Source organism: Hyaena hyaena, unplaced genomic scaffold, assembly GCF_003009895.1.
Source record: "Hyaena hyaena isolate Hyena2069 unplaced genomic scaffold, ASM300989v1 scaffold_276, whole genome shotgun sequence".
Taxonomy (NCBI): Eukaryota; Metazoa; Chordata; class Mammalia; order Carnivora; family Hyaenidae; genus Hyaena; species Hyaena hyaena.
In genome coordinates this window covers 1195378-1216117 of record NW_024080909.1, presented here as the reverse complement: position 1 = coordinate 1216117, position 20740 = coordinate 1195378, and the positions used below count along the sequence as shown (strand labels likewise).

General features: G+C 41.5%; 1 protein-coding gene across 2 annotated transcripts in view; it reads left to right on the top strand.

Annotated features, from left to right (window-relative positions):
* USP6NL (USP6 N-terminal like) overlaps positions 1 to 20740 on the top strand; it is a 177284-nt gene that overhangs the window by 106972 nt on the left and 49572 nt on the right. For both annotated transcript variants that reach the window (XM_039246017.1, XM_039246016.1), the window contains exons 5-6: positions 3893 to 3932; positions 15248 to 15328. In XM_039246017.1, the coding sequence (XP_039101948.1) occupies positions 3893 to 3932; positions 15248 to 15328 (121 nt within the window). The remainder of the gene's footprint in view (positions 1 to 3892; positions 3933 to 15247; positions 15329 to 20740) is intronic.

Genomic DNA, 20740 nt, shown 5'->3' with positions numbered 1-20740 from the left:
AAACATGGAAACAACCCAATGTCCATTGATGGGTTGATGGGTGAATGGAAAAGAAAATGTACGTACACACACACACACACACACACACACACACACACACATATTTTATTCAGCCACAAAAAAGAATGGAATTTTACCATTTATGATGACATGGATAGACCTTGAGGACATTATGCTAAGTGAAATAAATCAGATAGAGAAAGACAAATACTATATGTCATCATTTATATGTGGACTTTAAAACACACACACACACAAACAAACAAACAAACAGGTTGGTGGTTGCCAAAGGCCAGATCAGGGATGGTGGTTGTGGGAGGTACGCAAAATGGGTGAATGTGACCAAAAGTCCAATTTTCAGTTATAAGTATGTAAGTCCTGGGAACATAGTGCAGAGAATGGTGACAATAGTTATAATACTCTCTTACATATTTCACAGTTGCTAAGGGAATAGATCTTAAAAGTTTTCATAAGAAGGAAAAAAGCCAAAAAACTTATAACTATGTATGGTAATGGATGTTAACTCAATATAGTAATCAATTTGTATATATACATAATTCAGATCATTATGCGTGAGTTCGAGCCCCGCGTCTGGGCTCTGTGCTCACAGCTCAGACCTTGGAGCCTGCTTCAGATTCTGTGTCTCCTTCTCTCTCTGCCCCTCTCCCACTTGTGTCTGTTTCTCTCACTCTCAAAAATAACTAAACATTAAAAAAAATTTTAAGTTAAAAAAATCATTATGTTGTACACCTAAAACTAATATAATGTTATAGTCAGTTATATCTCAAAAAAGTTTAAAGAATAAATTTTAAAAATGCATATGAAAAAAGGCTTGGCTAGTAGGAGTATCTGGGGATACGCTGGAGGTGCTGCACAGGCACCCGGATCCTGGTGGGTTGAGACACGGCAGATGGAGATGATGGAAAACTTTGAGGTGAAGGGAAATTCAAGTCCAAGTCTGTCTCTCTGTGGAGTCTGCCTGCGGCCGCCTCCAGTTACATATAGATTCGTTCCTGCATCTGTCTCTCCCAGGGTTTTCAGTAGTAGGGTCTGATGTGAAGAAGGAGTGGGATGCGGAGAGCAGTCCTGCCGCATCTTGAACTTCACCAGCACGTTCTGTAGGACTTGCCCAACACAGGCCACGTGGCCTGAGCCGATAGACGGTCAGCACCGTTCCACAGACAAGTGCAAAACTTGGTTCCGCTTCAGTGTTGAGAACAGGCACAGCGAAGTTTGTGAGGCTTGTCTCACAAAGTCGAAGACCCACAGAGAGTTGTCCCAGCACCTGCAAACAGCTTGTCCTGTGGGAGGCAGCTGGAGCTGGCCCTCCGTCTGCAGTCAGGAAAGTTCAAATAAACAGTCATCAGGATCTGCGCTGATCCGCTGCACGAGAAGCCGCCGTTGCCCAGGGCAGCCTCCTGTCTCCAGAAACGCCATTCATGGTGTGCACAAAGGGTGCCGGGGGTCCCTGTTGTCCCGGGACGTCCTTGCTGACCCTGCACTTAAGAGATAAGTTCCTGAGGTGTTGATGAGCCCTCTTCTGCCAGCCAGCGAAGAAGGGATGGGTGCGCTTTTAAACCCGAAGTCATGTGCTGGGCCTTTCGTGCCTCACTGGCTGTAGGAAGCAGGGAAATGCAGACTGTGAGCACAGTGAAAGGTATAAAAAGTCCAAGGTGTCACCTTCCATAAGGGTGAGTGGACACTTTACATTTTTATTAAAAAAAAAAAAAAGACTTTTATATTAATTCCTCAGGTTTTTTTTTTTCTTGAAAATTGGTTTCTCAGCCTCTCCTTCATCTTCTCCTACACAATCTGAAGATCTTGTCCATTTTCTTTTTCTTTTTTTTTTTTTTAAATGTTTTATTTATTTCTAGGAGAGAGAGAGAGAGAGACAGCGTGAGCAGGGGAGGGTCAGAGAGAGAGGGAGTCACAGACTGAAACAGGCTCCAGGCTCTGAGCTGGCAGCCAGCACAGAGCCCGACGCGGGGCTCGAACCCACGAACCGCGAGATCATGACCTAAGCGAAAGTCGGACGCTTAACCAACTAAGCCACCCAGGCGCCCCAGATCTTGTCCATTTTCATTTGAACCCACAGGGTTAGGAAGATAGTGTTGAGCATCTCTATATTAGGCTGAGGGACTGTGACTGAGTGAAAATGCTCATTTTCTTATCTCTGAAATGAGGAGTTTGGACTATCTAACATCTCCTTTGGCTATTACACTTTTTGCCAGTTCCATTGCTATACATTGGTTTGTGGTTCACCTAAGGACTCTTCAGAGTAGCAAGAGTGCCTTTGAAAATACTAGACTCTTGAATACTAATGTGTTGCACTCTTAAAAATGGGATTATGTGGTTCAAGAGAAGCGAAGACAGGAATCTGTGTATCATTGCCAAGATATCAGTACTACTGAGGTAGCAATTCAAAGCACATAACTTTGTTACAGACAGTGCATTGTCTTTATGTTTCCGGCAGTTAATACAAGAGTCTTAGCATGTTTTAGGTTAGAGATGATATCATCGAATTACAGTATCAGAAAAATGAATTTGATCTTTTGTTGTACATTTAAAACTCATCCCTATTGAAGGTTTGGCAAATGAAGCTTTCCTGATTCATAGAGTTAGATTTTTCATTTTATTAAAAAAATTTTAATGTTTATTTATTTTTGAGAGAGAGAGCATGAGTGGGGGAGGGGCAGAGAGAGAGGGAGATACAGAATCCAAAGCAGGCTCCAGGCTCTGAGCCATCAGCATAGAACCTGACACAGGGCTGGAACCCACAAACTGTGAGATCATGACCTGAGCTGAAGTCAGACACTTCACCAGCTGAGCTGCCCAGGCACCCCTAGATTTTTCCTTTTAATTCATGAATCTATTGGAGATAGTTTTGTTTCCTTATACATTTGTTTTTAAGCGATCATTTGTTAGAGGCTGTGGTTTGAGCCCAAGAGTTGAGGAGGTGGTGTAGAGTAGGGCTTAGCAAATGATGGCCTGTGGGCCACCTTCAGCTCACTACCTGCTTCTGTAAACATTTTGTGGGAATAAAACTGCATGCCATCTTCACATTGCTTGTGCTTGCACAGTACAACCTCAGAGTTTAATAGTCATGAAAAAGGCAGTATGGTCTGCAAAGCCCAATATATTCAATGGTTTCAATGGTTACCTTCACGGAAGAAGGTTCCTGGCCTCCTGGGCTGCGGGAGTGTTGTCCAGTAGGGCTGTTTGGCAGGGTTAGGACCATTCTTCCTGTACACACTGCTCACAACAGTAGCCTCTATCCACCTGGCCGGCTCACACTTGCAGTGTGGCTAGTGAGACCGAGGAACTGAACTGTTACTTTTATTTAATTTGAATTTAAGATTTAAGATTCAGCAGCCACATGTGGCTACAGATGACTGTCCTGGGTAGTGTATGTCTAGAGATTTAAAGATAGGGGACCTTGTACTTACAGAATAGCTGATTGTTTTGTACTGAATTTGGTAGAATGGAAGCTTATGTACCTTGATCCATTCTTATGATGACAGATAAAGGGTTGTATGTCATAGGTCCCTATAGGTATATAATTTTTAAAAAGTTCACTGTGGGGGTTCCTGGGTGGCTCAGTCGGGTAAGTGTCTGACTTGATTTCAGCTCAGGTCATGATACCACAGTTCATGGGTTCAAGCACTGCATTAGGCTCTGTGCTAACAGTACGGAGCCTGATTGGGATTCATTCTCTCTCTCTCTCCCTCCCTGTCTGTCTGTCTGTCTCTGTCTGTCTGTCTGTCTCTCTCTCCCTCCCCTGTCCCTGCTCACCCATGCACACACGCTCTCTCTCTCAAATAAACTTAAAAAGAAAATAATAAAAAGTTCCTGTGATTTCCTTGATTTCACATAGACTCTTCTTCCTTTGCAGCGAAGAGGAGCTCCCGTATCACAATGCGGCTATGGAACGGGTGAGTCCAGCTCCACATTTATTTATGTGTCGCCTTTAGCAAGTTGTGTTTATCAGAGGGATAAAATCCACCACCTCTGCGATTTTGAGTGCCGGGTTAGATGTAAACACTACAGGCATTGTTCGAATTTGACCCAAAGTATTCCACAGTAAGGAAGTAATTAACGGTAAAACAGTTTTAGGAGGTTTTGGAACTTCTGATAGATTGTGAAAAAAAGAAAGGTAGCGGTCACCAGAGACTTGTATTCTAGGCAGTCTAGGGCCCAGTCCGGTTCTCATTCACGCTTGGAGTGCAGAGCCCTTGCAGAGCACTGTTCCGGGGCCCGCCTCCGTCTCTTAGGGCAGACTCTCCTGGCAGGGGCTCCGGTGGGTCATTGGTGGAAGGCTTCTGACGCGATTCGCAGGCACTCTGCGGCCAATAAAGCACTCTTCTAGACCCACAGTTTCCTGTTACAGACCGTTCCATGGGGCGGTACTCAAATTTCCTACAAATAACAACACAACTTTGCTTTATTCAAGTAAGTCTTTTAGCTTTTAAGGACTTAGAGAAATCTTATGTGTAGTAAATGTGTCACTTTTTTAAGCTTAGTGTTTGCACCTTCCTTCATTATACTTGACCAGAGAGCTGGTCCCATAGGCGTGTGTGTGTCAGAACTAGAGGTTGAGTGTTTTTAAAAAATTTTTAATGTATGTTTTTGAGAGAGAGAGACAGAGTACGAGCAGAGGAGGGGCAGAGAGGGACGGAGACACAGAATCCAAAGCAGGCTCTAGGCTCTGAGCTGTCAGTACAGAGCCCGACATGGGGCTTGAACTTAGGAATCTTGTGATCATGACCTAAGCTGAAGTTGGACGCTTAACTGACTGAGCCCCCCAGGTGCCCCAAGATTGAGTGTTTTGAGGTTCATCAGAGTCTCCCTCCCCTTCTCTGTTTTTTTCTGTACCAAAAAGTGAATTGCAGAGTGAAAGGCAGGCTATTTATTGGGATTATCTTCAGTTCGTTTGTTTGATGGAGGAAGGAGGCTGTTTCAGATAATGGAGGTGAAACATGGGAATGAGAATTTGAAAAATACTTTAGAAAATCTTACTAAAGTCAAAAATTTCTGAAAGTACAAAAAACGAAGCATACCTTTAAGATGTGGACGAAATTGCCATTGAGATATATATATATATATATTCCTCCAGTCCACTTTGAAAGGGGAACCACTCTCTTGTCTAGGTTCTGACTTCACTGACCTTGGACCTCACTCCTAGAACCCCTGTGACATTATCCCTCCCTACACCCATGTCTTCATTCCCCTCTCCTCCCAGCTGAAACCCTGCTCTAGTCAGTACAGTCGCTCACGCACGCCTTTCCCCACCTCGCCTCTCTTGCTTCCTCTGGACTGAAGTCCAGCCTCGTTGAGGCCAGCTTTCTGCCTCTGCAGTGTCTGCTCCTGCCTGGCTCAGTGTAACTGGGGAAAGACTCAGAGCTTATGCCAGCTGGTTTCACTTTAAAGTCAGCCGAACATTCATGTTGCTAACTTCAGCTGAACATTCATGCTGCCTAGAGATCACGCTGTTCTTAGTGAATTTTTGCTCCATTTTAGCTACTGGAACATTCTTTCCTGCTCAGATTTCCAGTACCTCCTCTGCTCTCAGTTCATTTCTTATTAGAAAATAGAAGCAGTCAGAGGAGAACATCCACAGACTTCCACGGCCACCCCTACCCACCTGTCCTCATCTGTTCCAGTGGAGTCTAGTCACTGTTGCTTGTTCAGGGACATCACTCGGGCTCTTCTTCCCTCTTTCACTCCTGAATTCTTTCTCTTTCTGCTGGATGGTTCCCAGCAATGTGAAGTGTTTTATCTCTCTCAGAAAACAACCACTGCAAGACCATGAATCTTCCTTTGCCCCGTTCCCTCCTTGGAGCTGCCCCGATTCTCTTTTGCTCTTCGAGCAATGCTTCTTGACAGAGGTGTCTTGTCTTTTTCTTCACCATTTCTTTCCTGCATTTCCTTCTTGCATCCATTCCAGTCAGGTTAGGTTTGTAGCTCTCCGCCCTTATCCCCACCTCCTCCTGGCCTATGTTAGGTTCTCTGACTCCCTGCATGCTGTGATACAGCAGTCTGTCCGCAGGCTGGCCCTGATCTGCCAGGGTGTGTGAAGCGGCAGGCTGCGGTCCCATTCCGACATGTTCTCTCCTCCTGGCCCTCAGACCCTCCTGCGTTCCGCGCGTTCTTTCCTCACTGGCTGCTCGCCCTGTTTCCTCTGCTTGTACCTTCTCATCTCCTTGATCTCTGTACTTTGAGGTGTCCTGGGCCCAGGCCTTGAACTTCTTTCCTATCTGTATTTTTAACTTGGTCATCTCATCTAGTCTTTGGCTCTAATGCCAACTGTGTGTTGATGACTTGGCTCCCCAGATCCTAGAGCTGTGTACCCTGGTACACACATTTAAGTGTCTACACTTAGATGTCTAATGGATGTCCCAACTGGAATTTCTATTACTCTCTTTAAATGTACTCTGCCAACAGACTTCCCCATGTTAGTAAATGGGAGCTCTGCTCTTCGAGTTGTTCAGCCTAAAACTTGTAAGTTATCTTTGACTTTCTTTTGTTCATATCCCACATTTCATCTGTTAGCAATTCTGTGAGCTCTGCCTTTAAAATAGATACAGAACCTGATGACTTACTACCACAGAACCACTTTTGCCACCGTGTCCACTGTTAACATCTCTTCTGGAGCTTTCTATCTTCCTGCTTCTGCTGCTGTCCCCCTCTCTCCCCACGATCCTTCTGTTCACTAAAAGAGATAGATTGAGCCCGTCACGTAAGATCGTGACACTCTGATTGGAACATTGTAATGGCTTTCAGTTGTATCCACAGTAAAGGGGTAAGTCCTTAGAATGACCTTCAATGTCCTTTATGACCTGGTTTCTGTTAAGTCTCTTGTTCATCTTTAGTGCCTTCTCTTCCTTTCTCACCGGCCTCCTTAGTGGTTCCAGAGCGTGCCCACCATATTCCTTCTTTGTCTGCCTCTTCTCCCAAGGTGCTTCCCCCTTTACCCTCATAGTTATAAGACACATTCCATTTCCTCTGCTGTTTACTCAGATGTCACATTCACCTTCAGAATAAGACCCTCCCTGGCCATGATCTCTAAAATTGCAAACTCCCTCTCCCGCCCCCCCCCCCGTGCTAATTATCCCCCTCCTTCCTTTATTTTTCTCTTTAACACTTAACACTTTCACAGTCTATAAATATGTTACTCGCTTCTTTGTTTTGTCTGTTCGCTCACTAGGAGGTAATCTTGGGCGGGGGGTATCTACTTTCTTCACTCCTGTATCCCCAAAGCACAGCACATTGCATATAGTCTATGCTGAGTCAGTGGTGGCTAAATGGATCATCAAATCAATGTAATGGCTGCTTTATAACAATAAATATGGTGACTTCAACACTTCTGAATGTTATAGTGGCCTTTATTTGAGAAATTAGTAAGAGAAGAATTGGAAGGTATCTTTTAACGAAAGATATCCATAATTGGCAAAATAAAATCTGGCAACCTGGTATAGACTTCTGCCTTCAGTGCCCCCGTCTCTCTTTTTCTTTTTTATAAGTTTTTGGTACAGAAAGTCCACAAGTCTGGGAACTGGTACTATAGATGATTCAAGGAAGGTGGCAGCGAAGGAAAAAACCTATAAGACAGAGACGAGTGGAGGATGCATGCTTGAGGGTGGTTGTTTTTACATTTTCACAGTCTTGCCTGTGCAATAAAAGACCTACCCAATGCAGTCAGACTTAGAATTAATTGGTTATTTACTTTAAAGTGTTTAATAGGAAGTCACTAAAAAAATCTGTGCATACCTTAATAGTTTAACATCAGATATAATTTTCTGTTCATCTGCCAGTCTTTTGTGGAGAGAGAAGCAGGATTCTGAGGCTGTTGTGGAGATTCCGTTTCTGCCTTTTGTGCAAGTTTTGTATAAAACTGCACTTGTATTGCGTGACCTGCCTTTTATACATTTGGTTTCTTGATAGTGGAATGAGAACTTTAGACGTACGTAAACAAGCAGTCTAGGACTGTACTCCTTTTAGTTTATCAGAATTCCCCTCATTTTTTCTGGTTTAAGTTCCGTTCAGATACTCTTCAGTGACTGCCTAGTCCTAACGGCCAAGCCCTGCAATTTCCCGGAAATTAATAAAAAATTGTGCACATACGGCTCTGTTGAATAACATGAATGGAAATAGTACCGTGCTGAATTCTGCACGTGTTTATTAATCTTTTACAAAGCATACACTTGAAGCACGCACTTACTGCCATTTGCGAAGACTCGTACCCTAATGCATAGTCATGTAATTGTGGTTTTAGTTTCAGCTTTGCCCGAGTATTATTTTACATAAGACAATTCTCTGTTTAAAATAGGGGTAGTAGTAGGCAGTCTCTCTTAAGAGGATTAGTGTTGATATTTGCAGAGTGCTTTGGATTCCCCCAAACAGACATTTAAACAGATAAACAATCACACTTATTATATTTACTCGACAGAGAGCAATGTTAATAATGGATTATATTGTTTCTTCGAGCTTATTGATGTTTTTAATAAGGAGGAAAGGATATGTAAAGCTATGAATTTTCATGAATTCAGCTATTTCTTTATGTAATGCAATATTTTGCATAGCTTATGGAATATTGGAATCTATTCATATCATTAAAAACTGTATCTTAATTTTATGTGGTGTGAAATCTTACTCAAAATACCTGACCAATAGACTTTCCAGGGTCGTTATTTCTATCTAAACAGGGCTCTTTCCTCCTTGCACATCTTGTCCTCTCCTGACCTCTGCTGGTGAGGTCTGGGTGTGTGGGACTCCAGTCACCTATCCTCAGTCACCCATCCTAATACTCAAATAGGAGAGGCAAGAAAGCATCTGAAGATTTGGACTTCAGTAGAGTTCCAAGATTTCTTATTCTAGGAGAGAAGTCCATTTAATATCTATCCATGCATTGTGTATATGTAGGGCTGTTACTGTGGGGATTATTAATCATGTTCATAGTGGGAAGAGCCTTGGACTGGACAGGAGATAAGTTAATACCACATGGAGTACCACATCCAGTACTTACCATTCAGTTGGTTCTGCGTAGGGTTAAAAGTATAGTCTGAGATTCCTGGAAATTGAGAAGCAGCAAAGAAGACATTGGTCCCCATTTTAATCCCTCCCTACACCTTTCCTTGCCCGAGTAGGAGGGCCAGTCCTGGCTCAGAGGGGACCTCACCTTGGGGCATCAGATTGCAAACTTCAAGTGGAAGTTTAGTCCTTTTCTGAAGACAGTTCATGGGAAGAAAAGTGCTCAACAGTGGATGGTTTTCGTAGTCAGTGGAGGTAATGGAGTAGAGTTAAAGACCTCTCTCTTTTCCTTCGGATAGATGTTGTTTTAACGTTCTCAGGGGAATAGAATTTCCTTATACGAGGGTCTCCTCTATGATTTTAACAATTTGCAATGATGAGCTCATCTAGGACCCGGATTTTAGCTTTTGAAAACCAGTCCCCATTAAAAAGAACCACTGTTTCTTAAAGAAGTGGCTGATCTAGGTTTGGGGTACAAAAAGTATAAAGTGAACCTGATTATCTTGTGCCAGCTGGGCATATCTAAAGGATCCACGTGAAGGGGCAAATCTCCAACCCGGCAAAAGCTGTCCTGCCAAATTTGGGACAGTTTGAGCTTCAAAAGAAAAATGAGGTTAGTGGATTGTAACACATAGAATAAAATATTTGGAGCTCCTGGGTGGCTCAGTTGGTTAAACCTCCAACTCCTGATTTCGGCTCAGGTCATGATCGCACAATTTGTGAATTTGAGCCCCACATCAGATTCTATACTGACAGTGCAGAACCTGCTTCGGATTCTCTCTCTCTCTCTCTTCTCTCTCTCTCTCTCTCTCTCTCTCTCTGTCTGCCCCTCCTCCATACTCTTGCTCTTGTTCTCTCTCTCAAAACAAATATATAAACGTTTGAAAAAAATAGTTCTTTATACCATAGTGCAATTTCAAAGGGAGGAGGGGCTACAAGGGAAAAATTTTTAAACAGAAAAGTGCAATTAATAATATAGGAGTCCTAGAAAAAGCCCACCACATCATTGTAGAGCCACCAGAATCAGAATCTGTTCAGACGGGTTATCGAGGGTGGTAAGACCACTGGATAGAATTGTGAAGAACAGGGTGTCCACACTCCCTCCAAGCCTACCACACTGGTTACAGTTGACATTGACTGTACAGTGGGGGCAGGGGTGTGACCCCTTGTGCCGTCCAAAATCCACACAGGACTTTTGACTCCCGCTAATCTTAATTACTACTAGCCTGCTGTTGACTGGAAGCCTTATAGATAATGTGAACAGTCAATTAACATATATTTTAAATGCCATATGTGTTAGATACTGTATTCTTAAAAAATTTTTTTAAATGTTTTATTTATTTATGAGAGAGGGAGAGAGAGAGAGAGAGAGATACAGACAGCATGAGCAGGGGAGGGTCAGAGAGAGAGGGAGATACAGAATCTGAAACAGGCTCCAGGCTCTGAGCTGGCTGTCAGCACAGAGCCCAACGCGGGGCTCGAACCCACGAACCATGAGATCATGACCTGAGCCAAAGTCGGACGTTGAACCGACTGAGCCACCCAGGCGGCCCTAGATACTGTATTCTTACAATGAAGTAAGCTAGAGAAAAGAAAATGACATTCATAAAATTGTAAGGAAGAGAAAATACATTTATAGTACTATGCTGTATCAGAAAAAACCCACATATAAGTTGATGCGCACAGTTCAGACCCACGTTGTTTAAGGGTGAACTGTGTAAGTACATGGTGCGCTGTTCTAACTTTTTGTGGATTTAAAATATTTCAGAATAAAAGTTGGGAGAAGTCAGATGTCTGTGTACGAAGTCAACAGAGCTTCTGGTACCAAATTGTATAGACTTGTAATATCAGTAATTCTGCCTTTTGGCAGTTCTTTGAAAGGTGTTGCCAACCTGATGGAACGATACCATTTTCACCATGATGCTACGTGAGAGATACTGTTAGAATTTATTTCTGGCTGGGGCGCCTGGGTGGCTCAGTCGGTTAAGCATCCGACTTCGGCTCAGGTCATGATCTTGCGGTATGTGGGCTCGAGCCCCACATCGGGCTCTGTGCTGACAGCTAGTTCAGCGCTTGGAGCCTGTTTCGGATTCTGTCTCTCCTTCTCTCTCTGACCCTCCCCCTTTCACACTGTCTCTATTTCTCTCTCAAAAATAAATAAAACTTAAAAAAAAAATATTTCTGGCTGTTTCTATATTACAGTGATTGAATTACTGTCAAAAGGATTTACTATCTTTGTTCGTCCACTCATATTTTTCTCCTTCCTACCCCTCTACCTCTGGTAGAATGCTATTATTCGTTTCACACTGCTGTTTACTCATCTTTTCTTACATAAATTATGTTTAATTTAAAAATATTTAACTTTGTAAGTATAACAGCCATTGTTTTAGGTGATGAAATTAAAACAAGAATATATGATATGGTTCCTGTGTGTCAAGGAATTTATACGGTAATAGTAATAATATGATTTGGGCATTTAGGGCAACTAAAACACACCTGTGAGGTGTTGTAATAATAATCCTAAGAGTTCTTATTTTGTAGAGAAGACAGATACAGAGAGATTAAGAAACTTGCCCCAAATGGAACCAATAGGAAGGGGCAGAATTCCAGTTTGACTCCGGGCCCACTGGGCCCTTAGTCCATGCCGCGGAATGCTGAGGAGACAGTTGTGCTTGGGCTGTGAAGGTGTTTGGTAAAGATTCCAGACCTTTGACATTTAACGGAGAGGATATATTTTACCAGTGATGGTGGGGAAGAGCATCACAGGCAGACAAAGAGCAAACTTTGATTAAAGAGGCATGAAAATACCTTGTGTGCTGGGAATGACAGACAAATAGTTCAGAGCGGCCAGATCATACAAGTAGCAGGGAGTGAAACTGGGAGGTGAACGGGGCCTATTGTAAAGAGCCGTCCATGTAGAAGCTTGAACTTTATTTGTAGATAGTGAGTAGCCATTGAGGGATTTTTTTAACTGTGATGCATTTAAAAAGTTGTGGTAGCAGTAGCGGCGGGATTGAAGAGCGCCTGAGCTACCAGTAAGGAGTTAGTGTCTCCATGTAGGAGTTAGGATTGCTGAAGCAGGACAGGGAACGTGATGGTAGCAGGAGACGCAGGTGGGACCAGCAGAGTGTGGTTTGGGGAGTGGGAAGGAAGCGAATGGTTTTAGTTTGCTAGACTTAGCAGGTAGTGGTGCTGTGAAGTCATGTTGGAGAAGAGGAGGGGAGTAGCATGGTCAGGGAAATAGCTTTGAATAGGTTGAGACTGAGTATCTGCTGAGCTCGTAGGTCGAGATTCTCACTTGCTGTTACATTCTAGTTTACCTTGGTGTTAGTGAGTCCACAGCAAGATGGTGTCCCTTAGCCTGTTTTTCTGGAGCATTCAGGTTCACAGTCGTCCCTTGTGACTTCAGTTACTTCTTCAGACTAAGTTCTGGAATAGTTAGTTGTAGCACGTTTAGTTGTAGATTCATGAGTGCATTCAAGTCGGGTGTAGCTGACACCATGGAGGTAACATCTGATGGCATCACGGAGGTAGCATTTAAACCTGATGGAACTGCTAATACAGGATTTTCAAACCCTGCAGCACAGGAGCTTTTCCCAAGCTGCCCAAGCTGTGGCTTTTTCTTTTTTTCCTTCCCTGTAGGGGAAAGAAAAGCATACTTAATGGTTTCTAAAACTGTGTGTGTGTGTGTTTTGTCCTTCCATGTCAGTGCGTAGCATTTAAAATAACCTATGTGTATGATCAATACGAGAATACAAAGTATGCCTTTAAAAAAAAGAATACTTCTTAAAGTGATTCATTGATAATTCATAGTCATAAAAATGAAACATAGCAAGAGACCTGCTAAGTCTCAGCAGGGTTGTTCTTGGCAAAATGTATGTTATTATACTCTTGGGTTGGCTTGAATTATTTGGCGTTTTCTTGTTGGTGGAGAAAGGGGCTGTGTATGAAGAAGTCAGGGGAGGAAGTGCAGAAGAACAAAAAAATACTAAACTTCGATCAATCTTAATTTTTCACAGCTTGGCCTTCTCTAAAGTCACATTTGGCAGAAACATTAATTAGATTTCAGTGCCCCACTGAGCTTTAAAATTAAACATATTTCTGGAACCATCTGTAACATTTTATCACTAATAATATAATAAAGAATATGCTTAGTCTTTTGAAAAATGGGAATTATAACAATATGTTTTGCTCACGAGTGATCATCTTTTATTATGAAAAGCCCATCACAATTTTTAGAAAGAGTTAAGAAGTAATTAGTTTTAAAAATATCCTTAAAAATAAAATTCTTTAAATTTTAAATTCTCTAAAATTCTCTAAAAATATTTTCGTTTTTAGAAATTGAGAATCTTCTCCTGAAATCCGGATTTTCCTTGGGATTTTATGCTTCTTTTAAATCTAAAAATATTGATGGTGGGCATATGCCATCTGCCTGGGTGAGACTGCCTTGAAGACCGTTGATAAAGAGCAATTGCTTTCATGTAAACTATAATTACCTGAACTGAGGACACGTGGGAAGCAAGAGACATAGTTGTGGTGGCTGAGAGTGCAGGTCCTGAAGCCAGGCTGCCGGGCTTTGAACCTCTCTTCAAACTGACTTTACTAGATAGGGGGATTTAAAAGTTATTTAACCCCCTTGTACCTCTGTTCCCTTATTTGTAAAACACGGACAATTAAACTTACCTCACAGGGTTGTCATAAGCTTACTGTTTGGAGCATAAAGTATATCTTCAGAACGGTTTTCCTTCCTGTATAGTCTTTCGTTTCCTTTGCTTTTGCTTCATCTACTTATTACACTCACAGAGGCCTCCAGAATAGAAAATGTGGGAATTGAGGAGAATTAACAAAATGGCAGAATCTCAGCTCACTCCTAAGAAAGGATTACTTTAGATTCTTTTCATGAGAATGAAATACTTAGGTACCTTCTCTGTGTCTGGCACTGTTCTGTGTCCGGGGACTGGGGAGACCGCAGACCTGTGTGCCTTTGCGGGGTGCAGAGTTGTTAGGGGAGAGTGCGTGTTAGGTGTGAGGCAGCAGTGGGCCCCTGACTCTTCCTCACCTGGTCCCACAGACAAAGGGGTCCCCGCAGACTTTTTGGCTGGGAGGGTATTTTTCTCTGTCTGAAAGGATGGAGTATAAATGTGCCTTCCACATTTGTGTCAGGCTGCCAAAGCAAAGGGACAGTTGAGCTGTGCGTGCCTGGTTCTTTTTCTAAATTTACTAATTAGGTGAGTCACTTTACCACCTTAGGAGTTGATGAGAGGTTGGACCACAGACCCAAATAATTAGGAAAAAACATCCCTTTCCTGGAGACCGAAAAAGGAAGGAGGAAGCACTTTCTGTACCACCTTCCCCGCTCCCCGGCTTCGCTCCAGATGCCAGCTTGGGTGACACCTGAGACCCCGGCTTGCATTTCCGGCCTCATCTCCTGGTGCTTCTTTAGAACTCCCCCCCCCCCCCCCCGCCCACGGTGCTGAATTACCCAGAACTACATCTGCCCGTGCATCCCACATTGTGCTTGATGAAACCCTGATCATCTTTCAGTTCTTCGTTAAGGGCTTGTGTTCTTAACATCTGCAGGTGGATTTGACTGTCCCTTCCACTGTGACCTTGCTGTCACCTTTTCTGGTCTTATGTTGTCACACCTGTCACAGCACTGTCTGTGTCCACGATAGTTGCCCTGAGTAGACATTGAACTTTGATCTTCGGGACAGCAATTTTTACTTATTTGGGATAAGTTTTTTACTAGTATATTGCTAGTTACATATTAATCTCCACACACATAAATACCCAGTTCTCCTGTAAGGAGAACTTCCTCTTGGTCATTGAAAACATTAAGATGCTAGAATTCAGTAAAATGTAACAGACGAGAATCAGATTCTGAAAGTCTTTTTTTGTTACTGCATAAAATGTATTGCAAAGTTAATAAAAAGTTCCTTTTGGTTTGATTTTGTAGAATACATAGCATTTTCAGCAATTAGTTTAAAAGCATTGGAAAATTTAAACAGTTCCTTTCTCTTTACCTGGCTTTAGCTGTGGAATACTGTTACTACAACTATAATCAATTCTCTAACTTTTTAAAGTTACATAGTATGTTTGCTAATTAAGAGCTTAACTTTCTTAGTAGTTGTTGTTGTTGTTAAGCAGCACTTTTTTTTTTTTCGTAATTTGGAAGCATGAAAGCCTTAAACAGTAACAATGAATTTCAATTTTATTTCAGCAAAAGCAACTGGAAATTGAAAGAACGACTAAGTGGTTGAAAATGCTAAAAGGATGGGAAAAATACAAGAACACTGAAAAGGTAATTAAAATAATGTTATTTCTATCGAATACTATACAAATTGAATGTGGAGTTTCCCATTAAAAGCTTTTCTTAAATTTTAGGAATATTATGTTCATATTCTTTTTAAAAATTTTGGTATAATTTAATTTAGTGAATTAGTCTTTATGTTGGAACAGGATGTCCAGTTACGAGGATGTACTGGGCAGTGTAGATGTAGGTTGGTTTCAAGAGTGATTTGCTTCAGACTCTCCGTTGCCTTGCCCGTGACTTAGTTTCCTTCCCCGTCTCTTCTCTGCCTTCTTCAGTATCTGCTTTCTCTTGAGGTCGGCTCCCTTTGGGATCAAAACCATTGCCATAGTCCGAGTTGTCACACTGCATGCCCACATGTCACACTGCTCAGGATGAGGCTGGCCTCTCAAAGCTTTCCCTGAAGCAGGAGCAGTCTTGTTTCCAGAAGCTTCTAGCACCCCCCAAATCTTTTTGCCCCGTGCAGTTGGTGCTAAGTTTTAAACCAATTAAAGCAACATACACATCTGTTTATTATCACCCCCAGTCTCCTCACAAGTACTTATATGTTGGGAAGCTGTGAAATTCATTGTGGTAGAAGCTGTTCTAAATGAAAAAAAGGCTCTCTGGTTAAATAAAGTTGGGAATATCAGAATGAACCAAAGTTAAGTCCTTTATTATAGGACTCCTTAGAGTCTTTACTATATTATAACATGTGGTAGGGAGACCACACCTTCCAGAGGACCTTAAATTAACTGAAACTTTTTATTTTTTATTTATTTGTTTATTTTTTATGTCTTTTATTTATTTATTTTTTTATTTTGAGAGACAGAGACTGAGAGCGAGTGGGAGAGGGGCAAAGAGAGAGGGAGACACAGAATCTGAACCAGGCTCTAGGCTCCGAGCTGTCAGCACAGAGCCCGATGTGGGGCTCAAATGCACGAACTGTGGGATCATGACCTGAGCTGAAGTTGGACGCTTAACCCATTGAGCCACCCAGGTGCCCCAAGTGAAACTTTTTAGACCGTGGAAATCTTTTTGTCATAGGGCATCTCACAGGACTAATGTCCCTTTTCTTCTTGAGCATCCTTAAATCCCCTTATTTAAAGTCTTTTAGACTCTTTTATTATTTTATTTTCATCAGGTGTAAGCTCATTTTGGGGTTGTCAATTTTATTAACTGTGTACATTAGCATTAAGGCATTTTCTGAGAGGAATCATTGTAGAGTAGAATGTGAGGTATAACATCTGTGTCCTTGTTCATTGTCATGTTGTCACCCAGATTGGCCTAAAGTTGGCACCTACTTTACCTCATGTCCTTGTGGAAAGATTGCTCAAGTGGGGATTACAGGGCAAATGTCGATGCACAGCACCTACCTTTCATCTCCCATCCAATCCCATAAGATATTTGTAGAATTATACAGCTTAATGTTCTTCTCTAGTATACATATATCTGTGAAAGTATGTAAGCCTGTGTAAAAATGAGCAATTCTACTAGTCTATTATTCTGACGGCTATTATTCTGACAGCAACTCTGGCTAATGTAGTTTCCAGTAAGAGAGATTTTAACAGAACTGTTTCTTTGATGTGTAATTTTAAAGCCCTTTCCCACAAGTATAATGCGGGAATTATTTGATGATATATATGGTCCAATTTGATGTGAAACAGAATGTACCTTCTAAAAGAATTGCTGCTTTCAGTTCTTATCTTGTTTTAAATTTGTACTGAATTTGTACTAAATTTAAATTTTGTACTGCAGAAAAAGTAGCACATAATTTTCTTCTCTTCCAAGAGGAGATATACGTTTTCTCTCCACAGGTTCCTTACTTACATAATGGTAATACAAAGAATTTTCTAAAAGTATCTTGAAATAAAGATATAGCTATGATAGAGAATATTGGAGTTGTTAGAATCCAAGCTTTAATGAAAGAATTTCCATTGTTGTTTGCAGTGCCTGTGTGTTCTGTGAACACTGTCTCTGTTTTCACTCTGCCAGGGTTGAGTCGTATTGGGTTTTAGAAAGTCTGCTAAATGCAGTTAATCTGTTTTTTTTTTTAAGTTTATTTATTTTGTGAGAGAGCAGGTGAGTGTGAGCAGGGGAGGGAAGGAGGCTGGGAGAGAGGGAGAGGGGGTGGGGGAGGGAGGAAGAGAGAATGAATTCCAAGCTGAGTGTGGATCCTGATGCAGGGCTCAATCCCACAACTGTGAGATCAGAACTGAGGCCATATCAAGAGTGAGACACTCAACCGACTGGGCCCCCCAGGCGCCCCACAGTTTACCTCTGTTACAATTAATTGGTTGTGAGGTAATTGTGTCTCAGTTGTGTCACAGATAAGTACCTATGACAGATACACTTGGTTTTGGTTTTTTTTTTTTTAAGTCAAATAACTGAATGGACGTTGTATTAGCATTTTATTTTACACTGGGAAAATGGAGGCACAAAGTTTGTAAATAAATTTCTCACGGTCACACAGCTTGTTAGTCGCAATCAGGAGATCCCACGTCTGACTCAAGAGTTGATTTATTGTACCATCTTGGGGTGCCCGGGTGGTTCAGTCAGTTAAACGTCTGACTTCGGCTCAGGTCAAGATCTCACGGTTCGTGAGTTCAAGTCCCGTGTCGGGCTCTGTGCTGACAGCTAGCTCAGAGCCTGGAACCTGCTTCGGATTCTGTGTCTCCTTCTCTCTCTGACCCTCCCCTGTTGACTCTCTCTCTCTCTCTCTCTCTCTCAGAAATAAATAAAACATTAAAAAAATTAAAAAAAAAAAAAACCATTTATTGTACCATCTTTTATGTTGGCTTTCCCTTTTGGTATTTGTCAGTGAAAGGCCAGAGGAAGTAGAAGAGAGTTACAGGAGGCAGAAGGGCCTCGTGTATGGTTTAAAGCTTTTGTAGATCCAGGGGCCCCTGGGTGGCTCAGTCATGTAGGCGTTTGACTCCTGGTTCTGGCTCAGGTCATGGTGTCACAGTTCATGCTGCACTGACAGGGTAGAGCCTGCTTCGAATTCTCTCTCAAAGTAAATGAATAAATTAAAAAACAAAGAAACAACTTTTTTAGATCTGGACTTGAGGGACTCCTGCCTCTCTGGATGCAGAGGTGAAGGAGCTAACGGAGCAGGAAACCTGAAAAGAGGCAGTAAAGAGGCAGCAGTGAACTTGGGTTTCATGGTGCACACTTGGGGTTTTGCACGTCCCCGGAGAGAGCCGTATTTGGTGGGCTGAAAAGCTGACTCCCTGGCCACTGTGATGATGTGGATGGCACATTTCATCACTGTTTTCACACCACTAAGGTTAGAAAGAAGTATTGAAAATATTAAGTCAGTGAATGGATTGTTTTTCAGTTGATGATTTTTAAAAGTATTTGTGTGACTAAAATAGACTACTTGATTCTTTTGGCGAGGGAACAAGATACGAATCAAAGGTAGATTTCAGGGAACCTTAGTTTATTTTTTCTTTAAGATTTGATGTATCATAACCATAGAATAAATTTCTAACAGAATTTCAAAGGTAGTACTTTTCAAATTGGAATATTAACATGCTGTTTAAATCTAACATATAGACATTTTATATAAAGGTTGTTAAAATGTGGTCTCTGAAGTCGAACTAAATTTCAGTTCTTCTGTATTTTATTAGTTTTATGACTTTGGGTTAGTTACTTTACTTTTCTGCACCTTAATTTTCTCATCCATAAACTGGGGATGATAATAATAGTTCCTCCCTCTTTAAGAACATGATAATATTGCATGAAATAAATTGATATAGAAACACATATGCTGGCTCCTAATAAATAATTGGAAAATGTTAGCATAACTTTTATTATTTAAATCGTTATAGTGATTCAATTCATTATTTTCCTCCCCGTCATCTGCACCCACCTTTCCCCTTCCTGGCCCATCCCTGCATCTCCTTCAGTGGTGATCTTCCCTTGCTCTGCCACGTGGCGTTCACTTCCCTCCCTCGTCACAGTATCTCTGACGCAGTCTCAGGAGGAGAGCCGCTCTTGTTGGGCCAGTAGGAAGTGACCGCGGGAGGTTCACTGCCCTCACCCGACACCTGTTTCCTCAGCCTTTTCTAGTTTTCCCTTTGATATGAGGACTAGCCACCCCTGCCTGTCTAGACAGTGTAGTGCCCACCATTCTGTTCCACCCTGGCCCCCTCTGAGTCCGTCTCTGTCACGACTTACCCATCAGCGTGTGACAGCTCGGTAGCCAGTAGTAGATGTGACTTTATTTTATGATAAAGGATTACACGTTGATGCTACAATTTTCTGCTTACCTATTTATTTTCACTGCTACACATTGAGTTCCGCAGAACTTTTTCATTCATAGCCATAGTTCCTAGTGAGTGTTGGCCACAAAGCAGGTAATCATTACAAAGTTTCTTTTTAGAATAAATGAGTGATATTCATTTATGAATTGGAATACACAGCTATCACCTTCTGCTGCAGTCTACTACTTAATTTCCAGCTGTGATCTCTTAAAAGGCAGTGTGATTTGGCGAAAGTAGCCTTAAGTAGGAGTAAGAAGATGAAATTCTTTGACTTTGGCAAGCCTCTTGTCTGGGCCCTGGTCTGCCAGCATTTGAAGGGGAGTCACACTCGCTTTGCCTCCTTTACAGACTGTTAGAGAAAATACAAGATATTACTCTGTCAATTAATAGAGTCTCAACAAATGGAAACTGGACTAGTGTTATGGAGAGTATGCAAATCCTATTAGTAACTGTTGTACTTGATATAATACCTACTTTGTTTTACAGAATTTCCAAAATTTCTATGATAGTTGAAAATTTGTGATGAAAACTATGTTACCATAATGCCAGTCTGTAATAGAACAGTGCGAGTTTTTGAAAAGCCATAAGCATAGTTTATTTTAGGACCTCAGAATTTAATTTTTCCTGATATATGTGACTTTGTTTATATGCTTTATTTCATTACATCCTAAAGTTTGGATTTCAGATACATCCATCCTTATATTCCTTTTAAGTTTTTTAATTGAAGTATAGTTGACACAGTGTTACGTTGGTGTCAGTTGTACAACTTGGTGAGGTGAGAACTCTGTATGTTACGCTTCCCTTTTAAGTACAGTCTCATTGTTATTTTTATGGTTTCTGCTCTGGAATTTCTTAATATTTTCTGATCCATGTATTTTAGTAAGTTCATTTGAGTGGAACAGTGACTACTAGTTATGTGCATTGCGGTCTTGGAAAGATGGTCTTTGTTTTTTATAAAATGTAAAATTATTATCTTTTGCTAAAAGATGGTGACATCTTATGTGTAACTTGGGCATATTATTTAACTTCTTTGTGATTCACTATCACCATCTATAAAATTGGGATAACATCTTACAGAGTTGTTGATATGATTAAATGAGAGAAACATCTATAAATAGTTTAAAATAGTTTCCTGCACATAGTAGATACTCAGTTA